The sequence below is a fragment of the Diabrotica virgifera genome, chromosome 3 (genome assembly GCF_917563875.1).
Source record: "Diabrotica virgifera virgifera chromosome 3, PGI_DIABVI_V3a".
Taxonomy (NCBI): Eukaryota; Metazoa; Arthropoda; class Insecta; order Coleoptera; family Chrysomelidae; genus Diabrotica; species Diabrotica virgifera.
In genome coordinates, this window is record NC_065445.1 from 138743176 (window position 1) to 138766367 (window position 23192).

Below are 23192 nucleotides of genomic sequence, written 5' to 3' on the forward strand. Positions count from 1 at the left end.
TAATTTTTCTGGGATACCAAGATTCTCTAGCTCCTCCATCATTTTTTTCCGATTAATTGTCTGAACCCGTTCTAGTATTCTCCTAATATTCGTTCAGTGCATGATTTTAATCTCGTGTTTAGTATGTTTGAGGGAATTTTATATGTGGTGTTTAATAAGGTTATTGTTCTGTGACTCTGGTAGTGAATTTTATGTCCATATTTGTAGGTATTAGCTTGTTTATTTCTTTATATAATTCTCCTCCTCCGTATTTTATTAATTCCACTGCTATTTCATCTTCTGCTGCTTTTCCGTTTCGATGATTTTTAATTTCTTTTTGTACTTATTTTTCTCTGGGATTTCTACTTCGTTTCCTGCGTAGTGAATAGCATTTTTTCATAATATTCTTGCCATATTCTTCTGATCTATTTATCTTGAAATTGGGTTTCTTCTTTTTTGTTTTTTAGCCCTCTTGTTTTAATGCTGGGCGTATTTTTGTTTTTGTATTAGACTTTTGACTTCATATTTCTTCATATAAATACAGGGTTCACTCTCACTAATCCAGGACAATTAAAAACCAGAGGGTGTCAAATTATTGGAATGTTCGGATTACTGGATTGTATATAAAAAGTCATAATAAATAAAATAAAGCATTTCGTAAAGGGAATAGGTATACAACATAAATATGTATTTGTGTTTGTGTTCTGTCTGTTTTTTTTTCTATCTGTAACATATCTCACATTTAACTAATTACATAGTTAACATAGTTTAAGATAATCCTTAATTGGAGTCGGCTGACAGAATTCTGTCAGCCGACTCTATTCCAGATGGTGGATGCTTAAAACCTTACCATGATCAAATTTTTTAATGTGTTTTTGTGAAGTCCTAATGTGCCGTTCCTAAAAAATCTAAATATTTTTCAACCTTGTACTGTTTGCACGATGATGTTAAATGTTTATTAACTGATTGCTTTTGAGTAATAAACTTAAAAATTAGGGAATTTCCTATAGTACAGATTTTTTTATTTAAATTTATGTGTCTCGGCTGCAATGGCCATTGACACAAACAATATTGGTTATACAATAATTAACTACAATGAGGACTTATAACTAATTATTATAACAGTTAATTTCTAAATCTTAAATAACATTAGGTAAAAATTATGACAAAAATATCGGATATACAATATAACAGGGGTGGCCAAGCTCCTTGATAGTCCGAGGCACTTTTCATAAGTTGAAATTTTTTGCGAGCCGCAATTAAATACGTATTTAATTTAAAGCCGCAACTGACAGTTGGCCATTGAAATCCAATATATGAGGTTTTCTCCAAAAAAATTCCAACCACGTGGGAAGAGTCCTGTGTTGCCCTGGGTAACATCCAGGCATATCTAGAACATCATTTAAGTTTTATATAAATATGTAACATAACATAATCGTTTACATTTAAACGGTTTTTACCCAACACACTTTGGTGGCTCAGGCATGCTATTTTTTTACTTTTAGAACACTGATGATGGATTTCTTAATCCGAAAACGTTTTGTCTTATTGTGCCCTAATTTAGGGTATTTTAAAATATACCTTTTACAACAAATCTAGTATTTTTGTGATTTATTGTATACAGCCGGCTACAGGAAGTTTATTTTCCTCGTAGATTTTGATCGAATAATTCGCGGGACGATAGAATAATTCGCGGGACGATAGAATAATTCGCGAAATGAAGATTGGATCGAAAAACTGAAAAATACGTGTTCAATATTTTTCAAAAATCTATCGACTGGCACTAAACACGACCCCCCCCCCCACTCCACCCACGGAGTTGGGGTGGGGGGTAAAGATCCTTGTAGACGGTGTAGACCTAGATCCTTGAGATGTTTTTCTATAATGTCGTGTGGAATTGGTGGATAAACATTGGAAATTATAAGTCTTTGAGCTGGGGTTACTAGTCTTCGTACTGGTAGTTCAACTGTATTTATTTTAATCGTAGGATGTTCAGCTATAATTTGTTCAACAAGTTCAGAATTTGTTAGGTAGATACATATTTTGTTATTGGAAATTCTTGAGGCGAAGCAGATGTTTCTGGGATTAACAATATTACCTATGGCCTTGACATAGTCGAGTAGTAGTAAATTTGGTTATGCATGAATTAGAATAGCTTGATTCCTCTTGGGATATTTCGGACGTGGTTTAGTCATAGTAGCAGTTGCATATGAACTAGAAATATTACTGGTAGAATTGGGTCCAAACATGGTGTTGCTAACAGTATAGGAACATTGTTTTAAATTGTTACTCATGTAGTCAAAAGTAACTTGAATTTGTTTGTATTAACGCTTTGGATGACTGAAAACAAGCGAAAACTTGGAATACATCACTGTAATACTGGTTGCCTAACCGTTGGGGCGGGATAGCAACAGTAAAAAACTATCGACAGTTTGACACTGAATGTGTTTAGGTTGGAAGATTATTAAGTAAAAAATCTCTTACTGACCGAAGCTACAGCTTGTTCTTGATGATCAACACTTAACACAATTGTTACTATGTAGTCACTATTTGGGCGAAAAATAATTTTAATAACCAGTATTTACAGTAATAATTACAAAATTCACCAATTTCAGTACATATTTAATAGAAATACTATGTAAGTACTTGTATTGGAGCATTAATAATTGCTCTTCTTATGTTAATGTATTAAAAAATCAGCGATTTAAAACGATTTGTCTCGATTTCGTACTCATTGACATCCAATAGCCTTTGTTAAATTTTTGTCAGCACATGCCGTTTTTTATTGATTTCGGTACCAAATACTCGACGTTCAAAAGCCTATCGTTTGAGTTGTTTGTTTTTCAGTGGAATATGTTATCCCGGAGGATCCCTAACAGCCAATTTGCTTTATTTGATCAAGGATCCCGTCCTTTTGTTTCATCAGAAACCTATTTTGAATTGTTTTTCTTGTTTTCTAATGAAAAGGATTGAAAAGCCACCTTTTATTTTTTTTATTCATTGTATAAACATTATTATTACCATAGTAAATGAACGCAAAATACGGCGATACCGCGTAATTTTCAGGGTCAACTCCGAATTGTATGAAAATTTGGATTTAGGTTCTACTTACACTCTACTTCAAAGTTGAATTTGTGACGTTGGTTGCTTTTATTCGGGGGGTGACAGTCACCCCTGAAAAAAGCTTGTTTAAAATAAGTCCGGAAATGGATAAATTGACTAATTCTAAGCAACTTTTATTTTATACAGGTTTTTAAAAAAGTCTATACTTTTCGAGTTATTTGCGATTGAAAATGTTTAAATTTCGACAAAAAAATCACGTTTTCAGGCGGTTTTTCGCCAATAACTCAAAAAGTAAGTATTTTATCCAAAAAATATACATATTCCCAAAATGTAGGCATCTGCTGTTAGTACAATTAACTCGAAAAATATCGACCTCACGAAAATAAACTTCATATTCGGATTCAGCGACCTCGAAAACATAAAGAATGACCAAAATTGGTCATTCACCTGAAAGTTGATTTTCGTGGTCGGTATAACGTCATTTTAGGGGTTGCTGCCGCTCGCCTATGGTGAAAGCCAGGTATTCTAGCCACTAGACCATATAGATGTAAGACATGAAGATAAATATTTGACATATAAGTTCTAAGGTTTTTTCCATCTACTATTATTATTATTATCTACATATCTTACATATATGATCTATTATATTATCTACATATTATTTTTTCTTACCTAAAAGACCCGGAGTCGCGTCAGCTGACAGACATTTTCGTTATCAAACAAGTACTAACCACCAAAATAAATTCATAGAATCCGTGCCAAAACCACCGTAAAAATTTGACACTACCTCCCAGCTCCCAGACTATTATAATTAAACGTATTTCATCGAAAGGATGTGTTAAGTTTGCCAACGAGGAAAATAAGTAAATCTTTCGTTCTAACTGTTGTATTAAGTATGGTTAAATGGCTCTAGCTCAAGCATCCACATCACACCACTAATAGTTATTTCTTAGGCACCTCTCAAAATCAAAAAATAATGTCGACTAGGGGTGCGAACAGAACAAGTGGGTAGCGGTGGAGGTGGAGGTCGCGGTCGATGTCGACATCTATGTAAGACAAACACATTGTAAGGAATGGAACAAAACAGAGCAGGTATGTCGCAGTGGAGGTTTAGCGCGATGCCATCCAGGAGGTTTAGATGGATGCTTTTGAAAATCAAGTGATTTTGTTTTTACTTACATGGATGTCTACTGCGATGCGTCCCTGTGATTGGTGCATTAAAGGCCAAGTGCCATTACCCTGCCCTCTGCCATTTCGTGCACTACGGTACTCCAGTTACTACCTATAGCCTATAATCTATTTTGGTTATTCAGTTCATTTTTGAATTTCAAGTGCTAAATATGCAGGAGGATCTGATAGCAATTGTGCAGCTCACTTCCGTATTGTGGGACAAGCCCCACAGACAACATCGTAACCGACATATTCTTGAAAAGAAGTGGAAGAAGAAAGCAACTCAACTTGAAACGACAGGTAATTAATACAAATGAGAATATCGCAAAAGCACAATCTTTTTGTAATTCAAATTTAGTCAAACAACTTCACTTGAGAGTGGTCCTAGTTCGACTGTGCAGCGCAGATAACCTCCTTGCTATGTGCTGTCGACATCGAACGCGACTTAACTAGTAGCATACTCCGCGACCTCCACCTCCACCGCGACCTCCACCTCCACCGCGACCCACTTGTTCTGTTCGTACCCTAACAGGTTAAAATCTGTATAAAGTTGACGCTGACTTAAAACAGCTCAGCAACCTTTCGAAAACTTTTGTAGTCTTAGAACAGAAACAGATGAGCCACTCTGCAGCGCTGCTGAGTGGATCCACAAAGTTGCTGAAACAGGTGATTTTTTGTAGCGCCAATGATTTTGTAATGGGCGCCACTGTCGCTCGTCTGGAATAGCACAATCATCGGAAGATACTCTGTGGCGCCACAGAGTAGCGCTGCTGAGTGGTTCGTCTGTTTAATCTCTTAGACAAGCCAGTCGTGCAGTGACTCGTGATTTCACTTATCAATCTTAATATAGCTACAAAAATATTCGCAAAATTAAATTCCGACAGAGGGCGCTTAAAATTTCAAAGATGGACGATAACTCTAGGAAAACAATTCATTTTGTCATTTGACCTCATAGTTCTAAAACGATAAATTAAAATCATTTACACGAGTGTTTTGCCAAAGTAACCACGTAACCACTAAGTTTTGCCACTAAGACATCTTATAGGTTAAAGACGACTCAAAATTATGTTTCATCTGTATGCATTCATTAAAATTTGATGCTAACTACTGATTTGTTTTTACCTTTTTTTTTCATAAAAAATCTGGCCCCCCGACAATCACACAGCGTTTTAAAAATTATTAATCTATCTTAGAATTTCTAATTTTGTTTTTAATTTAGTTAATAGGTACACCACAATTTATTTTACAGGTGAATTTATTTTATAATAATTGTGTTCTGGAAATTATGAGGTGGTCGGAATATTTTGCATAACAATGTACATTCTATGTACAGAATATATACTACATTGTTAAATTAACAAAATGTGTGATTTTGCATTGGTTAGTTTACGTTATTACATAGAGTATAATAGGAATGAATACTGAGGAACACTGCAATAGTTTTTTAAGTCGAAATCATTGTTAATTACATAAACTGACCGCAAATAGATACACAAATTAATGACAAAGTCAATGTTTTCCTAGAGTTGATGCTTTTCAAATTCGCCACCAGGCGTCGCCCACTTTGCGGTTCCTCGCCAATAAGCCTTCACAAGAAATTATCCAGATGTAGCACTCAGTCCGTACTATGTGCCTTATTAACGTTATAACGGCAAGGAAACAGCGAGCATAAAGTTGAATGTTTGTTCTGTTTGCGTCTAATTGATCAGTGTGTAATTTGATAGCGCTGATTACGATTCAGTCGATATTTTGACAGAGTTAATTACAACTGATTCTGCTACTGCGGACGTTTCATTTGTGAGCCTTCATCAATTAACCAGTTTTGATCATTCGTAATTAATAACTACGGCATCGATTTAATTATATTTTTCTACAATCACTTGATAAAGAAGACTTTTTCGCTTGTCAATGGCAACGAAAAGTTGACGTTTACTGAGTACGTCACTTTATCGCTCTAGCGCGTAAAGTTTGATTTTACGCCCGTCGTCCGTAGCAACCGCACAACCATACAATACAAACACATTGAACATTCAAACTGAAAAATATAAAAGTTAATGTTATGACATTATAATGACAGATATTCAGATACAAAATAGTTACAATAGAGGTAATTATTTAAAAATAGTTTCATTTTATTAAGTTATTGTAAAAAAAAAATGTATGTATTACAAGCGCTAAGTGACATTATTGCTTTCTAGTAATTACCGCACTCCGCTACGCGTCCAACGGTAACTCTTACCCTCAAGCAATAATGTATCACTTTTCGCTCTTAATACATAAATAACTATTATACAGGGTGTTTCATTGGGAAACGGAAATACTTTAATGGTGAATAGAGGTCATCGAGCCGGTTCTAGATATAGTAGATTTTTTGTCCTACCGACTTTTATAACCGAGTTACAGGGTGTTTTATCGATTTTGCCCATTTCTTTCCTAAGCCATAGCTTTAAAACCACCCTGTATATTTTTTTGATATTTGGTACACATATGTCTCATTCAAAACCCAAACGACCGACATACTAATCCTAAGAAAAGTCCAGGTCCGGATTAACAAAAAATTATAAAGTAATTGTGACCTTAAAACAACACCCTGTATATTGAAATTTTGAAAATCTGTTTGCATATTTAAAAAGAGCACAAAAAAGTAAGTTTAATGGTTCGCTTCAATTTTTCGGCCAGACAATTTTATGACTTTCATTTTGAAATTATATTGAATGTTTTAAGAACTTTGACATTAAAAAGCAGATATTATTAACTTTTAGTTATAAATTAGAAGCTACTCAGATGGACGCCCTAAGAAGAGCAAGTAGAACATCGAGATTGGACCGGGTTAGAAATGAGGAAGTAAAGCGAAGAATGAATTTACAAGAAACGGTTGAGAAGAAACAATTAACGTGGTACGGAGATGTTCAGAGAATGGGGGAGGAAAGACTGCCAAAGAAAATTATGAAATGGATACCCACAGAAAACAGAAAAAGAGGAAGGCCAAGAACGACATGGATACAAGGAGTAAGACGATCAATGAGTGTACGAGGATTAGAAGATGAAAACTGCAATGATAGAAGATATTGGCAACAAGGCATCGGACAACGTCGGAGGACGTTTTGAACCCGAATTTATATATATAGTTATAAATTATTAAAGTTAATAAATAAATACTAATTTTAAAAATAATCGATACTTATTTACCACATTGGAACGACCCAATTACTAATGACAAGAAAAATCCAGGTCCGGATTAAGAAAAAAATATAAAGTAATTGTGACCTTGAAACAACACCCTGTATATTGAAATTTTGAAAATTTGTTTGTGAATTTTAAAAGAGCATAAAAAACTGCGTTAAAAGGTGCATGTCAAATTTTTGCTAAGATAATTTAATTACGGCAATTTTGAAATCATATTGATTAATTCTGTCAAGGTCACAAGAAGCTACCAGAAAAATGAAGAACAATCCCAATGTACTTAGAAAAATCGATTCGAAATATTTTAAAACGAGCAAGGAAATGCATCGAACAAAATATAGTTCAAATATTTTTAATTTGATAAATTGTTGAATTGTAACGAATTTTTGTTTTATTAGATATAGCAGTTTTTTTAATTCTTTACTAAATCATTAAAATATCCCAATTCTCGCAATTCTAATTTTTAATGATGTGCATCTAGCTACAAATCCAGAGAATCTATGAAGCCGGCGTAGTAAATAATTATTAAGTATTTTTAAAATAAATATTGATTCATTAACATTAAATTATTATTAAAAGTTAACAATACCTGGTTTTTAATCTGAGTTCTTTAAAATTTCAATATAATTTCAAAATTGATGTAATTAAATCAACGGCGAAAAAATTAAAATAAGCCTTTAATCACAGTTTTTATGCTCTTTTAAAATGCGCAGACAAATTTTTAAAATTTCAATATACAGGGTGTTGGTTCAAAGTCACAATTAGTTTGTATTTTTTTCTTAATCCGGACCTGGATTTTTCTTGTCATTAGTAATTAGGTCGTTCCAATGTGGTAAATAATTATTGATTATTTTTAAAATGAGTATTTATTCATTAACTTTAATAATTTATAACTAAAAGTTAATAATATCTGCTTTTTAATGTCAAAGTTCTTAAAAAATTCAATATAATTTCAAAATTAAAGTCATAAAATTGTCTGGCCGAAAAGTTTAAGCAAACCATTAAACTTACTTTTTGTGCTCTTTTCAAATATGCAAACAGATTTTCAAAATTTCAATATACAGGGTGTTGTTTTAAATTCACAATTACTTTATAATTTTTTGTTAATCCGGACCTGGATTTTTCTTATGGTTAGTATGTCAGTCGTTTGGGTTTTGAGTGAGACATATGTGTACCAAATATCAAAAAAATACACAGGGTGGTTCTAAAGTTATGGCTTAGGAAAGAAATGGGCATGTGGTATTATAATATCACCCTGTACAAAATATGTTTAAAACTCATTCAAAGTCATTAATCCATGTAGTATCTGTTCTTGTATCAATAACCGCAAGTAACATTGAATTGTCATGTTTTGTTATTATTTAAATGTGTATATAAACATTAACTCGGTGGAGAAAGATTATTGTACTCAGTTAGTAATTATTGTTGTAGTAGGTCGTTACTGTTAAATGTAAACATATTGTTATGGTTAGTCGTTGATGGAGGTGATTGTAAATATAATGTATTTGAACCAAACAATAGAGTTTTAATTAATTGGGACCAGAAGGCATAACATCACACTATTTATTACAGGCAAAATCGATAAAACACCCTGTAACTCGGTTATAAAAGTCGGTAGGGAAAAAATGTACTATATCTAGAACCGGCTCGGTGACCTCTATTCACCATTAAAGTATTTCCGTTTCCCAATGAAACACCCTGTATAAGAACTTGGGACTAGTTTTGAATTTTACGATTTTATTAAAAAAAAAGATCTTTAGTTTATGAGTTGTGCTTAAAAAATAATTATTAAAAAAATACATTTACCCAGGTTTAAATACTATCCACAGTTACGGCAATAAGCTATTCTTTCAAAATAGATAAACTATAGCTATTTGTATAACAAGGGAGGAAAGTGCTACTTTTCCTCCCGAGAATGAAGTTTACTGCCCGACGCGTAGCGGAGGGCAGTAATCATTCAAGGGAGGAAAAGGCACTTTACTCCCATGTTATACATATGGTTTTTCCACCTTCCTCAAATAACAAGTCATTTTTCCATTTTTACTTAATTTATTTATGTAACTAACCAACAAAATTTATTAGAACTAAAACCTAAAACTAACAAGTACGTACAATATAACTGTCAACTGTCAAATATAAGTCAAATTATTAATGTAAACATTGTTAAATCAGAATAACAATTTACTGTTTTTTACCATTCTGCAAAATACAGAGTGTTTTTAAATAAACGTTGAAATGTATAGATACTTACGTAATAGAAAACAGATATTGTACAGGGCGTCAATAAGTTATATTTCATGAATGAAATACCATGACGTCACTTTTACTTTTCCTCCCTAGGGAGGAAAAATATTTTCCTCCCTAGGGAGGAAAAGTACAACTTTGCTCCCTACTATCAGGTCCGGAAAAGTATACTTTCGGTAGAGGTAGGTGGAAAAATATTTTTCCGGGTATATACCGAAAGTATACTTTTCCGGACCTGATTTTAGAGAGCAAAGTTGTACTTTTCCTCCCTAGGCAGGAAAAATTTTTTCCTCCCTAGGGAGGAAAAGTAAAAGTGACGTCATGGCATTTCGTTCATGAAATACAACTTATGGACGCCCTGTACAATATCTATTTTCTATTACGTAAGTATCTATACATTTTAACGTTTATTTATAAAACACCCTGTATTTTGTAGAATGGTAAAAAACAGTTAATTGTTATTTTGATTTAACAATGTTTACATTAATAATTTGACTTATATTTGACAGTTGACAGTTATATTGTACCTACTTGTTTGTTTTAGTTCTAATAAATTTTGTTGGTTAGTTACGTAAATAAATTAAGTAGAAATGAAAAAATGACTTGTTATTTGAGGAAGGTGGAAAAACCATATGTATAACATGGGAGTAAAGTGCCTTTTCCTCCCTTGAATGATTACTGCCCTCCGCTACGCGTCGGGCAGTAAACTTCATTCTCGGGAGGAAAAGTAGCACTTTCCTCCCTTGTTATACAAATAGCTATTGTAGGCTTTGAAATATGAAACATCAATAAAATTCTGAATATTGGTTGCCTCTATTGTGGTATGTAGTATTTACCCTATTGAGCATTAACTCTAAATAGTTGATGTTATTGGCCAGTGTAAGCGTATGCTCTGCATATCGAAGATCACTTATTGCTACGGCATCACATTTTGATGCCTTCATTGTACTCTTCTAGTGCCTCTACACATGTTTTCCGTGCCTAGGTTGAATTATAAACAAATCGTGGAAATACGACATTGACGTCCAGAACATAATATTCATAGCTATAATATCCCCCAACTAACCATGCATCAAGCATCAGTCGCTTCTTAACAGCACAGAGAGTCAGATGGATGAGAAACGTTATGAGAATGGAAAGGAAGAGGACGCCAAAGATGATCCTAAAACGGGGCCCAATAACGAAAAGAATGAAAGGAAGACCCAGACAAAGATGGTTTGATAGCGTACAGGAAGATTTCATAAATGAGGGAATTGGTTGGGAAGAAACAGGGACGAATGGAGGAGAATAGTAAGTCAATTTAGTAGGCAACGAGCATGATTGAACAAGAAGCCACTCCACTTAATACAAATTTTGTAATATACAAGGTGATTCATTGAGAATGTCCAATCTCTAAGTTGTAAATTCTAGACATCACATTATTTAGATTCAACCCAAATCACTTTTATAAAATGTGACTCCTTACTGAGTTACAGGGTGTTTTATTTAAAATTGAAAAATTATTTTTACCCAGTATTTAAAACTATTTGACATACGTCGGTGATGTGAATTTACCTCCTATCTGCTTTTTCATGAGTTTTGTAAGATAGACTAAAAACTTTTTTTAGGGTAACCTCCTGTTTTCATATGATATTTTTTGACTTGTTTTTAGTTAATTCAACTATTTATTTACTACAAAGCAAGTCAAAACTTACATATGAAAACAGGAAGTGACCCTAAAAAAGGTATTGTATCTTTCCTACAAAACTTATGAAAAAGCAGATAGGAGGTATTATCACATGACCGACGATATCCTTGTCATACTTGACACTCTTGACAGAAAGTATACGTACTATACACCCTACTAAATTATGATAAATAAACGTTTCTGGCTACTATCAGAGGCGTACGACATAGGACAGTGACCCTTCCCAAATTCTACGCCACTGACGGCATTGCCACTTTAGCGCAATTTTTAGGTTCTCTAATACTCTCTATGTGAATAATATGCTCTTCACTCGTAACGATGAAGTCATTGGTTTTCGAGATATTTGAAGTTAAACATGTAACGGCACAGTTATGTATTTTGATTACTGTATTAGTCCATGTGGTGAGACCGCTCCCGTCTGAAAAAATTTCTGATTCGGTTTCTTTGTGGATTCCTATTCAAAAATGTCCTCTTTAAACAAATCTGAAGGGTGCCGGGCGGAATTTTTGGGCAGAAATTGTTTAAACAATTTTTTAAACAAATACAAAAGATCATGTTGTTTTGCTCTTGAACATATATTTTTAGATTTTTGGGTCAATCTAAACAAGAAAGGTATCTTGTAATTTTTCTCATAAATTGATAGTTTTGGAGTTATAGGCGTTTAAAATCTGAAAAATGCGAAAATACGCATTTTCGAGGCTTAAAAACTCATATTTAAATCAGTATTTTTGAGGTTGCCAGATACTTAGATTGAAGACTGAACATTCAGCTTCAAGATTCTGAAGAGTGATCGCGTCTAACTTTAATTATTTATACTGTTGTTTTTTAATTGTTAATTATGCGTGTTTATCCGATTTTTTTTGCCGGTGCGGCGCGCTCCATTTCAAAAATCTCCTATTTTCATCCGAAAAATATTTTTTCTAGATTATTTGGGACATTCTAAATAAAATAAGTTTCTTGACATTTTTCTCAAAAGTTAATAGTTTTTAAGTTATAAGCGATTGAAAATCCGAAAAATGACAAAAAACGCATTTTCAGATTTTAAATCGCTTATTAACTTTAAAACTATTAACTTTTGAGAAAAACGTCAAGAAACTTATTTTATTTAGAATGTCCCAAAGAATCTAGAAAAAATATTTTAGGAGATTTTTGAAACGTAGCGCGCCGCACCGGCAAAAAAATTGGATAAACACGCATATTTAACAATTAAAAAACAACGGTATAAATTAAAGTTAGACGCGATCACTCTTCAGAATATTGAAGCTGAATGTTCAGTCTTCAATCTAAGTATCTGGCATCCTCAAAAATACTAATTTAAATATGGGTTTTTAAGCCTCGGAAATGCGTATTTTCGCATTTTTCAGATTTTAAATCGCCTATAACTCGAAAACTATCAATTTTTGAGAAAATTTACAAGACACTTTTCTTGTTCAGAATCACCGACAAAACTCAAAAATATATGTTCCGGAGCAAAAAACGTGATATTTTGTATTTGTTTAAAAAAATTGTTTAAACAATTTCTGCCTAAAAATTCCGTCCGGCACCCTTCAGATTTGTTTAAAGGGGACATTTTTGAATAGGAATCCACAAAGAAACCGAATCAGAAATTTTTCCAAACGGGAGCGGTCTCACCACATGGACTATATAGTGTCTCTTAATTTTTAACTTCAAATATCTCGAAAACTAATGATTTTATTGTTAAGAATGAATATTAAGCTGTCCAGTCTTAACGAGAAAGTCATTAGTTTTCGAGATATTTGAAGTTTAAAATTAAGCGGCACAATACATTAATCAAAATAACTGTGCCGATACATCATGTTTAACTTCAAATATCTCGAAAACTAATGACTTTATCGTTACGAGTGGAGAGTGCATTATTTACATAGAGAGTATTGGACAATCGAAAAATTGGAAGGGTCAACCATTTACTGTCCTCTGTCGTACGCTTCTGGTAGTAGCCATAAACGTTCATTTATCATAATTTAGTAGAATGTATAGTACCTAAACTTTCTGCCAAGTATGGCAAGGATTATATCAAATAGTTTTAAAGTACTGGGTACAAATAGTTTTTAAATTTGTTAAATTTTTTTGTTGAATTTTTTTGTTGAATTTTTGTTAAAAATTTGTTAAATTCTTAAATAAAACACCCTGTAACTCAGTGAGGAGTCACATTTTATTTAATTGATTTGAGTTAAATCTTAATATTTTGAGGTCTAGAATCTACAACTCAGAGATTGGACATTCTTAATGAATCACCCTGTATAACATTATATTATTGTATTATATTAATTGTATTTTTAGCCGTAGGCCATCAAGGTCTCTTGAGCTTTTTAAATAAATAAAAATATAACTTTCCCCAAAAACACATTCGAGTAATAAAAGTAATAATGGAATCGTCAATAGCAACTGTCAGAATACAAAATGAGCCCACTGAGAAACTTTCAGTTGTCAAAAGATTACAGCAAGGAGACGGGCTGGCACCGATACTATTTAACCCGCCTCGAGTATGTGATTAGACAGTTGAATACAGGAAGAGATAATCTCTTAACAAATAAATCAATACAGATTGCCGCCTATGCCGATGACATCAGCATTATAGTCGGAGAGATAGAGGCGGATTTTGTGCGTGATAAGTAATATGGAAAAACTATACGGGGATATGTTGAATCAGTTGTGTACATGACTTTTCCCAACGGCCGGAAACCAGAGTGGGGGACGAGGGTAGTTATAAGGGGTCAACGGAATGGGACGTTTCATCGCCGCCGTTTCGATTCCGCCGGTTCATCGCCAGTCCATTTCATCGCCGTCATATCTCGCATTTCCTAGAATTCCTAATTAATACTAAAAATAAATAATAATTGTAACTGTCGAAAATTCGGAAATATATCAGATAGCGATTAATTGACTGGCGATGAATCGGCCGGTATCGGCATCGAACTGGCGGCATCGAAACGGCGGCGAGGGGTCAAAGTCGCGATTTTTATTTTTTTTTTTTTTGTGACGCTCATGATCGAGTGCACCAAAATTTGAGAATAAGTAGGTCAATATGTAACTAAGTAATGGGGTGGAACGCTGCGTGGCCGCCAAAGAGGTGGGGGTAGGGGTGAATAGAAAAAATATAAGGGGTTTTTTGCGACATTCGAAACCAGAGTTGGGGATGAGGGTAGTTTTAAGGGGTCAAAGTCGCAGTTTGTATTATTTTTTTTGTGACGCAGCACAACATTTGTCCCCCACGCAGCGTTCCGCCCCTGGAGATTTTACTTAGTAATGTCATGATCTACTTATTCCCAAATTTTGGCGCATTATCTCAATCACGAACGGCAAAAAACCCTTATATTTTTATACTCACCCCTGCCTTCCACCCGTTTATAGCCCAAGCAGCGTTCCGCCCCTAGATATTTTACTTAGTTAGGTCATGACCTACTTACTCCAAAATGTTGGTGCACTATCTCCATCATGAGCGTCACAAAAAATATAATAAAAACCGCGACTTTTACCCCTTATCTGGTTTCCGCCTCTGGGAATTTTACTTAGTTGTGTCATGGTCTACTTATTCCCAAATTTTGGTGCACTATCTCCAATTACGAACGTCGCAAAAAACCCCTTATATTTTTATATTCACCCCTGCCCCACCCCTTTGTCGGCCACGCAACGTTCCACCCCTAGAGATTTTACTTAGTTACGTCATGACCTACTTATTCCCAAATTTTTTTGCACTATCTCGATCATGAGCGTCACAAAAAAAATAATAAAAACCGCGAATTTGACCCCTTATAACTACCCACGTCCCCCACTCTGGTTTCCGGCCGTTGGGGAAAGTCATGTACACAACTAATTCAACATATCCCCGTATAGTTTTTCCATATTACTTATAACGCACAAAATCCGCTCCCAGTTCTTAGACTATTAGGTATGTCTCTCAGAACGGAAGAGGCAGCAGGAATATATTCAGAATTAAAAACTGGGACAAAAGAGACCTTAGGTACTAGTAACAATTCTGAAAGAATAGTACGGTTAAATAATCCAAAGAAGAATAGTACAGTGAAATAAAGGTAATGTTTCACTCGCCCATGTGTTCCGCTCCAAAAAGATTGAAGATCTAAAATCAGGGTCTATAAAACTATTATCAGACCGACAGTATGTTAAGGATTCGAGACATGGGTGAGTGATGACTATGAACACAAAAAGACAGCTGAAAAGTTCTAAGGAAGATCTCTCTCATCAATCCTGACCCCCGTTGGGAGTGTAGTGGTCGACGTGATTGTCCGTCTCCAAAGATCTCTGTCTCTGGTCATTTCTTCTAACTCATGCATAGGTCTTTTGTATATTCCTGTAATTTGATCTATCTATCTTGTTATGGATCTTCCTCGTTATCTTAGGCCTTCTACCTTTCGTTGTATAATGAGTCTTTCCATGTTTTCTGTGTTTGCTCTCATAACATGTTCAAAGTACATATTTTAATTGTTGGAGATGGACTTTACTGGAAAGTCGGCTAACTTTTAGCTCTCTTAAAATTGAATTATTTGTCCTACGGTCGGTCCAAGGAATTAGTAGCATTCGTCTCCAACAGAACATTTCAGTGGCGTCTATCTTTCTTATTTCCGATTGCCTCAGGATCCAAGATTCACATCCGTACGTCAGCATTGGGAATATTAAGCAGTTGGTCAACATCATCTTTAGCGCTCTTGAAATTTGACAGTCCTCCCATATTTTGGTCATTTCGGCGGTAGATCACATCTGCGTTTAATCTCTTCCTGTAATGACCCTGTATCTGTCTGATCTCAGATATAAGTATGAGCTCACAACTTCAAACCGGTCAATTGTGGTTATGTGTGGATGATTGTTAGGTAGTCTATCCATTATCATGATCTTTGTCTTTGATATGTTTAATTGCAGACCAAATATTTGACTTTCGTTTTCGACCAGTCGTATAAGATCATTTAGCTCTGCTTGACTATTTGCAAGAAGGACTGTGTCATCTGCGAAACGTAGGTTGTTTATTTTATGTCCATTTATTGAGATTCCCTTTTCCATGACGGATATATTGCATAACAGTGGCGAAGGACTGCAGCCCTGTCTAGCACCCTTAGAAATTCTTGGAAAGAAAAAAATCTTATATTAGACGTTATCTGTGGCTTAAATTATTTTGGTCAAATACAAACAAATCAAAAATAGCAAACAATTTCTGACTATGTTTGTATCTAACAAGGGCAAGATTATTTATATTCATTTCTTATAATAATTTCAAAGATACGCTTGATCAGATATCACCTCATTAGAAGGAATAAATTAGAATAAAACTCTAGCTACATACTAACACGATCATGCATTATTTACTACCTATCTGAATTATTAATCCATTTCCTTTTTTTATAATATAATTTTAATATTTATGTTATGGTATATGCTTTCAATAAATAGACATCACAGGATTAATACGAAATGTTATTCCATTTACATAGTTATATTCGGACCATTTAGCACGGCATACTATTGTATTGTTGTCCATTATATTATATTGAGTGGGTACAGCCAGTGCAATTGAAATGTATTTATGATTGACACTTCGTAAGAGCATGGATATCAATCTTTAGAAATGTGCACAAACTTAGTGGTATTGTTAATGTTATCTTCTATTATATATTGTTCGGTGATGGAATATATTGTTTTGAAGCCAAAGGAATGAATCTTAAGCAAAATTCAAGTTTGTGTTTAAAATAGTAAAACAAAAGTACTTAGAAATTATTTCATGATTAAAAAGTGGTTTGTATATTTTATACGATTGTTGCTATCATTATGAACTCAGAGTGTCGCTACTATACAAAAAAGGTGTTTTACATAAATAAATAAAATCAATGTATAAGTTATACACATTTCTTCTTTCTTCTTCAAGTGCCTTGTCTTAAACCCTGATGTTTCTTTATTACAGGGGAGGAGGTAACTGAGAAGACCCGCATTCAGCCAAAAAATATGGCTGAACTCAAACATTCGTTATATCTCTCACAGCTGAGAGCTATGCTGAAGAGGAATTTACTGCTGAAGAAAAGAGAAAAGCGAAAAACAACAGCGGTGAGTAGAACTTTCCTAAAATAGTAATTCTATAGATAATGTATTTTATCGCCAACCGTCACTAAAGTCATTCATTATTGTACTCATTTGTCCTCATTTGCGGCAGTAAAGTAACACTTTGCTGTACTGAAAGAAGAATCTTACTTTATCTACCGCGATTATTAATCAAATTAACCGAGATTGAATGTGTAATGTTTGATACAAAAACACTTGTAAACCCAAAATTAACCTTTACTTGTCTACATACTAAACACGACTAACTGATTATTTTACCTGTGAAATTAACTAAAATAGTATCCAATAAATACACATGAGCGCCGCGAGTGGTGCTTATAATTGCATATGGCCAATACATTACATCACCCCACCCTAAAATTCTACTTATGACTAAATTTATAATAGGAACACAACAAAACTAAAACTTCTAATTATTACATTTCGAATCCAAAACGTTCTGGCTCTTTTTAACTCTTATTAAACGTCTATGTGGGATGACTGTGGGATTAATCGTCTTTAGGGGCCAAACCAAAGACAAAAACAAATTTTTTTCTTTGATATATATTTTAAATTATCTTCTGTTGTGATATATAGCATTTTTTCGAATTTAAAATTTTATGCAAGTTCCCTATTCCACAAAATGTATCGAGTAAATGTTACTTAATTTTCATGAGGAATCCAAATCTGCAATAAAAAAAATGGGACTTCTTTTGGCGTACCCTAAATAATATATATATATATATATATATATATATATATATATATATATATATATATATATATATATATATATATATATATATATATATATATATATCAAATAGATGAAATAGAGAATGTGGAAAAATCCCCTTACGAACAATTCACACATCCACCATTTCGGGCTGGGAAAAATTTTTCGAATAGAATCAAAGATCCAAACACCAGTTCTTAGAAATGTGTTTCGCCCTCTTCAACCTCTCTGGGCTCGTCGGTAAAGACAAGAGGTTGAATATCTTTAGACACATTCTAATCAAAAAACAACATTCGAGACCTAGACATAGAAGGTGCGTATATATATATATATATATATATATATATATATATATATATATATATATATATATATATATATATATACAGAGAGAGTCTGTAAAGTGGAATAAATTCAATATCTCAAATACTAATTGTTTTTTTGGAAAATGCTCAGACCCGTCGATTAGTATTTCAAATTGTCCTTTTTAACATTCAATAAAAATGTATACAGGGTGTCCCAATTTAGAGATATGACGTCATCGTCGATTTTCTTAAATGGCAACACTGTCATTTTGATAGCTAATTTGATAGGGTTTGTAAAGTTATACATAACTGCAAAATATCAAATTTTTATTCTCTACCATTTACAAGATAATAGAAAATAACAAAGTTATATCTGTAATTTGGAATATATTCAATAATTAAAATACTAACTGTTTTTTTGAAAAATGCTCAGACCCGTCGATTAGTATATCAAATTCATTTTTGACATATAATAATAATGTATACAGGGTGTCCCAATTTAGAGATATGACGTCATCGTTGATTTTCTTAAATGGCAACACTATCATTTTGATAGCTATTTTGATAGCGTGTGTAAAGTTATACACATCTGAAAAATTTCAAAATTTTATTCCCTACCATTTACAAGATAATAAAAAATAACAAAGTTATGAAGAACAAGAAGTAATCAAATAATAATTGAATTTATTTATTTCAATTAAGCAAATGCTCATAACGTTGCCCATTGACAATTTGACAATAATTGAGGGCAACATTATGAGTTTTTGCTTAATTTATTGAAATAATTAAATTCAATTATTAGTTGATTACTTCTTTTTCATAACTTTGTTATTTTTTATTATCATCTAAATGGTAGAGAATACAAATTTGAAATTTTGCAGTTGTGTATAACTTTACACACCCTATCAAAATAGCTATCAAAATGACAGTGCTGCCATTTAAGAAAATCAACGATGACGTCATATCTCTAAATTGGGACACCCTGTATACATTATTATTATATGTCAAAAAGGACAATTTGATATACTAATCGACGGGTCTGAGCATTTTTCAAAAAAACAGTTAGTATTTTAATTATTGAATATATTCCAAATTACAGATATAACTTTGTTATTTTCTATTATCTTGTAAATGGTAGAGAATAAAAATTTGATATTTTGCAGTTATGTATAACTTTACAAACCCTATCAAATTAGCTATCAAAATGACAGTGTTGCCATTTAAGAAAATCGACGATGACGTCATATCTCTAAATTGGGACACCCTGTATACATTATTATTGAATGTCAAAAAGGACAATTTGAAATACTAATCGACGGGTCTGAGCATTTTCCAAAAAAACAATTAGTATGTGAGATATTGAATTTATTCCACTTTACAGACTCTCTCTGTATATATATATATATATATATATATATATATATATATATATATATATATATATATAATGTTTCAACTCTTGTTGCTTGTTTCGATCGCAATTAGCGTACAATCTGTTATCAATATTCTTCTCTGCATTCATATTCATATTTTTCATATTCATTTTTCCTTTTTTTCATTTTTTTAAATATTCATTAGAATAGTTCTATATAGTTCACTTACTGACAGTTTTTGCCGCAAATTTTTTTTACTTTTGATGCTAGAAATTTTTTTAAAAAACATGAACAAAGCTTTTTTTAAACACTTTAAAATAGTTGTAATAAGTTTTCTCCGAAAAGTGCTTGATTTTTTGGTTATTTCACGTTGAAATATTCGATTTGGAATTTGACGAATAATAACCTAATTTTCATTAGCTACAACTCTGATTTTGCTAGGTCTGCAGACTTTAAATTATACACTATTTTTTACTTTTTTATAGGCTATATTTTTGCTAAGAATGTTTTAATGTTGTTCTGAAGCTATTTCCTTGTGGCATTTTTATAATCAACTATTTTCAATGGGAAATAAGCCACAATTTTACCAAAAAAACGATATTATTAACGTTTCGACGCCCAAGTCCGGTGTCGTTGTCAAAATACAAAATAATACTCATTAAATAAAATCGTCGAAACGTTAATAAAATCATTTTTTTGGTAAAACTGTGGCTTATTTACCATTGAAAATAGCTGATTATAAGAATTGTTTTATCAATAGGATACTTACTTTTTGAGTTGTTTTCGAAAAACCTTCTAAAAACGTATTTGTTTTGTTGAAAAATGAACTTATTCACTCGCAAATAACTCGAAAAGTATCAACTTGGTGAAAAAACTTTATAGAACAAAAGTTGCTTAGAATTAGTCAGAATCCGTTTTCTAACATATTTTGAACATCTATTTTTTCACCCTCGAGAAGGGGTGAAACTCATCCCTAGGACAAATGCACTCATCGGCACAATATTACTTTTTTCTTTGATATGTATGCCACATTTCATATCTATCCAAGCAGTTCTTTAAAATTTGGAGGTTGTGCAATATTTTACCGTCAGCGAACGGACTAATAATGCAAGCAAACTATATTTGTCAATTTTTCATATTCATACGAGTATCAATAGTACATACATACCTATATCGACTTACGGAATTTTATTTCGCAACATTTTCTAGCTGAATAAATTTATCGCCCTCTGAGCTCGAAAATATTGCATTCTTGATCGATTGGGAATCCAATTGTACTAAATGGAATTTGGAATGTGTTGCGGTCGTTATATAAAACGCTGTGACATATTGGTAGGGGGTGCATCTATATTTAAACCAGATGGCATAGCTTATCCAGAAAAAAATTCCATGAGATCCAAATTACCTGGATATATTTCCAAAGATTTCTATTGAATTTGGTAAATTGTGGTATGGAAATTCTAAGTGTAGGCAGTGAAAATTTTGATATACAGATTATAATTATAATTTATAATAGTAGATTTATACTCATATTTTTCTGTCTGTTGCAGTATTTTTCCGGTTTTTCGTTTCTATCAGGTTCAGGTTTTTAAGATCATATCCTGCTTGGTCTTGCCATTGCCATCTAATTATGTCTCTTTCATCTATTACTTGGCCATCTCTTTTTTACCATCTGAACGTTTGCGCATTTTATATATGACTAATATGCACTTTGCGCTGTAATACGTAATATATACAGGGTGTTTCATTAAGAATTGCCCATATAGTTCTGGGGAAACTTTGCACAAAATATGAAGAAAACATTTAAATAAAATATTTCTCCTTACCGAGATAGTGTTTTATTACAAATATTCTAAAATGAAAGATGAAGTAGTTTTCAATCCTAATAGCAATATTAATAATATTTAAAATATTAAAATATTACTAAAAGATTTTTAAAGTGAAAACTTATTGGTCCATTTTCTTGGTAACACCTCCAAGGCTTCTAAAATTTGCAAGTTAGATGGATGCTGAAGCGAAGAAGACAAGAGGGAATTCAAAAAACTTACAATTCACGACCCCGTCTGTTCAGCTGGTAAATTCCAACAGAAAATGGACCTAGTTACTCAAGGAAGTAACGACCAATATAAAAATAAAATAAAAATTCTTATTTTTCACTTAGAATACGGAGCGCAGTGCCAGCACTCTGAATCGACGATTTTCGACTCTTGTTGGAGTCTCATCGGAGAGAACGTAGGCCTGCTGCTCCATACTCTAAGTGACCAACATCGAGAGTTTATCCCCCACATCGCAACTGACGTGAATGGACTAGGTGACTAGCGTCATCTGGCAATTGAAAGATGAAGTAGTTTTCAATCCTAATAGCAATATTAATAATATTTAAAATACACTGGGGTGCAAAATTAACCGGACACTTTAAAAATGGGTCATATTTGATGTCTCGAATTGTATAAACCTGTTGTCCGATTTAAGTGATTTTTTAATATGTTATAGCCTTATTCTTTATCAATATCGCTGTATTAATATTGTGGCTAAACAGATACTTCATCTTTCAATTGCCAGATGACGCTAGTCACCTAGTCCATTCACGTCAGTTGCGATGTGGGGGATAAACTCTCGGTGTTGGTCACTTAGAGTATGGAGCAGCAGGCATACGTTCTCTCCGATGAGACTCCAACAAGAGTCGAAAATCGTCGATTCAGAGTGCTGGCACTGCGCTCCGTATTCAAAGTGAAAAATAAGATTGTTTTGCCTTCGCATTGCAACTGAATAAAAATGGAATTTTTATTTTATTTTTATTCTAAAATGATTTTAGCCCATTGCTCTAACATCTAATATTCTTATTCAAACTTGACAGTTTACAATGTTATGATAATTTAACGATTGTTACAAGTTATTTTTCCGCTGTTACCAGAGGCGTGCTGTACGGATAGATCTTTCCTTTTTCTTCACACAATCTACGCCACTGCCGTAATAAATATTTCAGTATGTTTTTTTGATTCTTCGTTACTTTTTACAGTACAGTACAGTATCATCCTTTTGTTTCAATGCAACAGAAAAAGTAGTTTTTAAATTATGTATTTGCGTTTAAAGGTAATGTTTAATAGCTATTTGTATAACAAGGGAGGAAAGTGCTACTTTTCCTCCCGAGAATGAAGTTTACTGCCCGACGCGTAGCGGAGGGCAGTAATCATTCAAGGGAGGAAAAGGCACTTTACTCCTATGTTATACATATGGTTTTTCCACCTTCCTCAAATAACAAGTCATTTTTTCATTTTTACTTAATTTATTTATGTAACTAACCAACAAAATTTATTAGAACTAAAACTAACAAGTAAGTACAATATAACTGTCAACTGTCAAATATAAGTCAAATTATTAATGTAAAC

At 33.0% G+C, this 23192-nt stretch overlaps 1 protein-coding gene across 3 annotated transcripts in view; it reads left to right on the forward strand.

Annotated features, from left to right (window-relative positions):
* The window catches only part of LOC126881331 (cholesterol transporter ABCA5-like), a 254480-nt gene that overhangs the window by 87773 nt on the left and 143515 nt on the right, over positions 1–23192 (forward strand). For 2 of the 3 annotated variants that reach the window (XM_050645551.1, XM_050645552.1), the window contains exon 2: positions 17256–17395. In XM_050645551.1, the coding sequence (XP_050501508.1) occupies positions 17256–17395 (140 nt within the window). Of the gene's footprint in view, positions 1–16811; positions 16941–17255; positions 17396–23192 lie in introns of those variants that run through there. The other variant, XM_050645553.1, reaches the window with a different exon arrangement.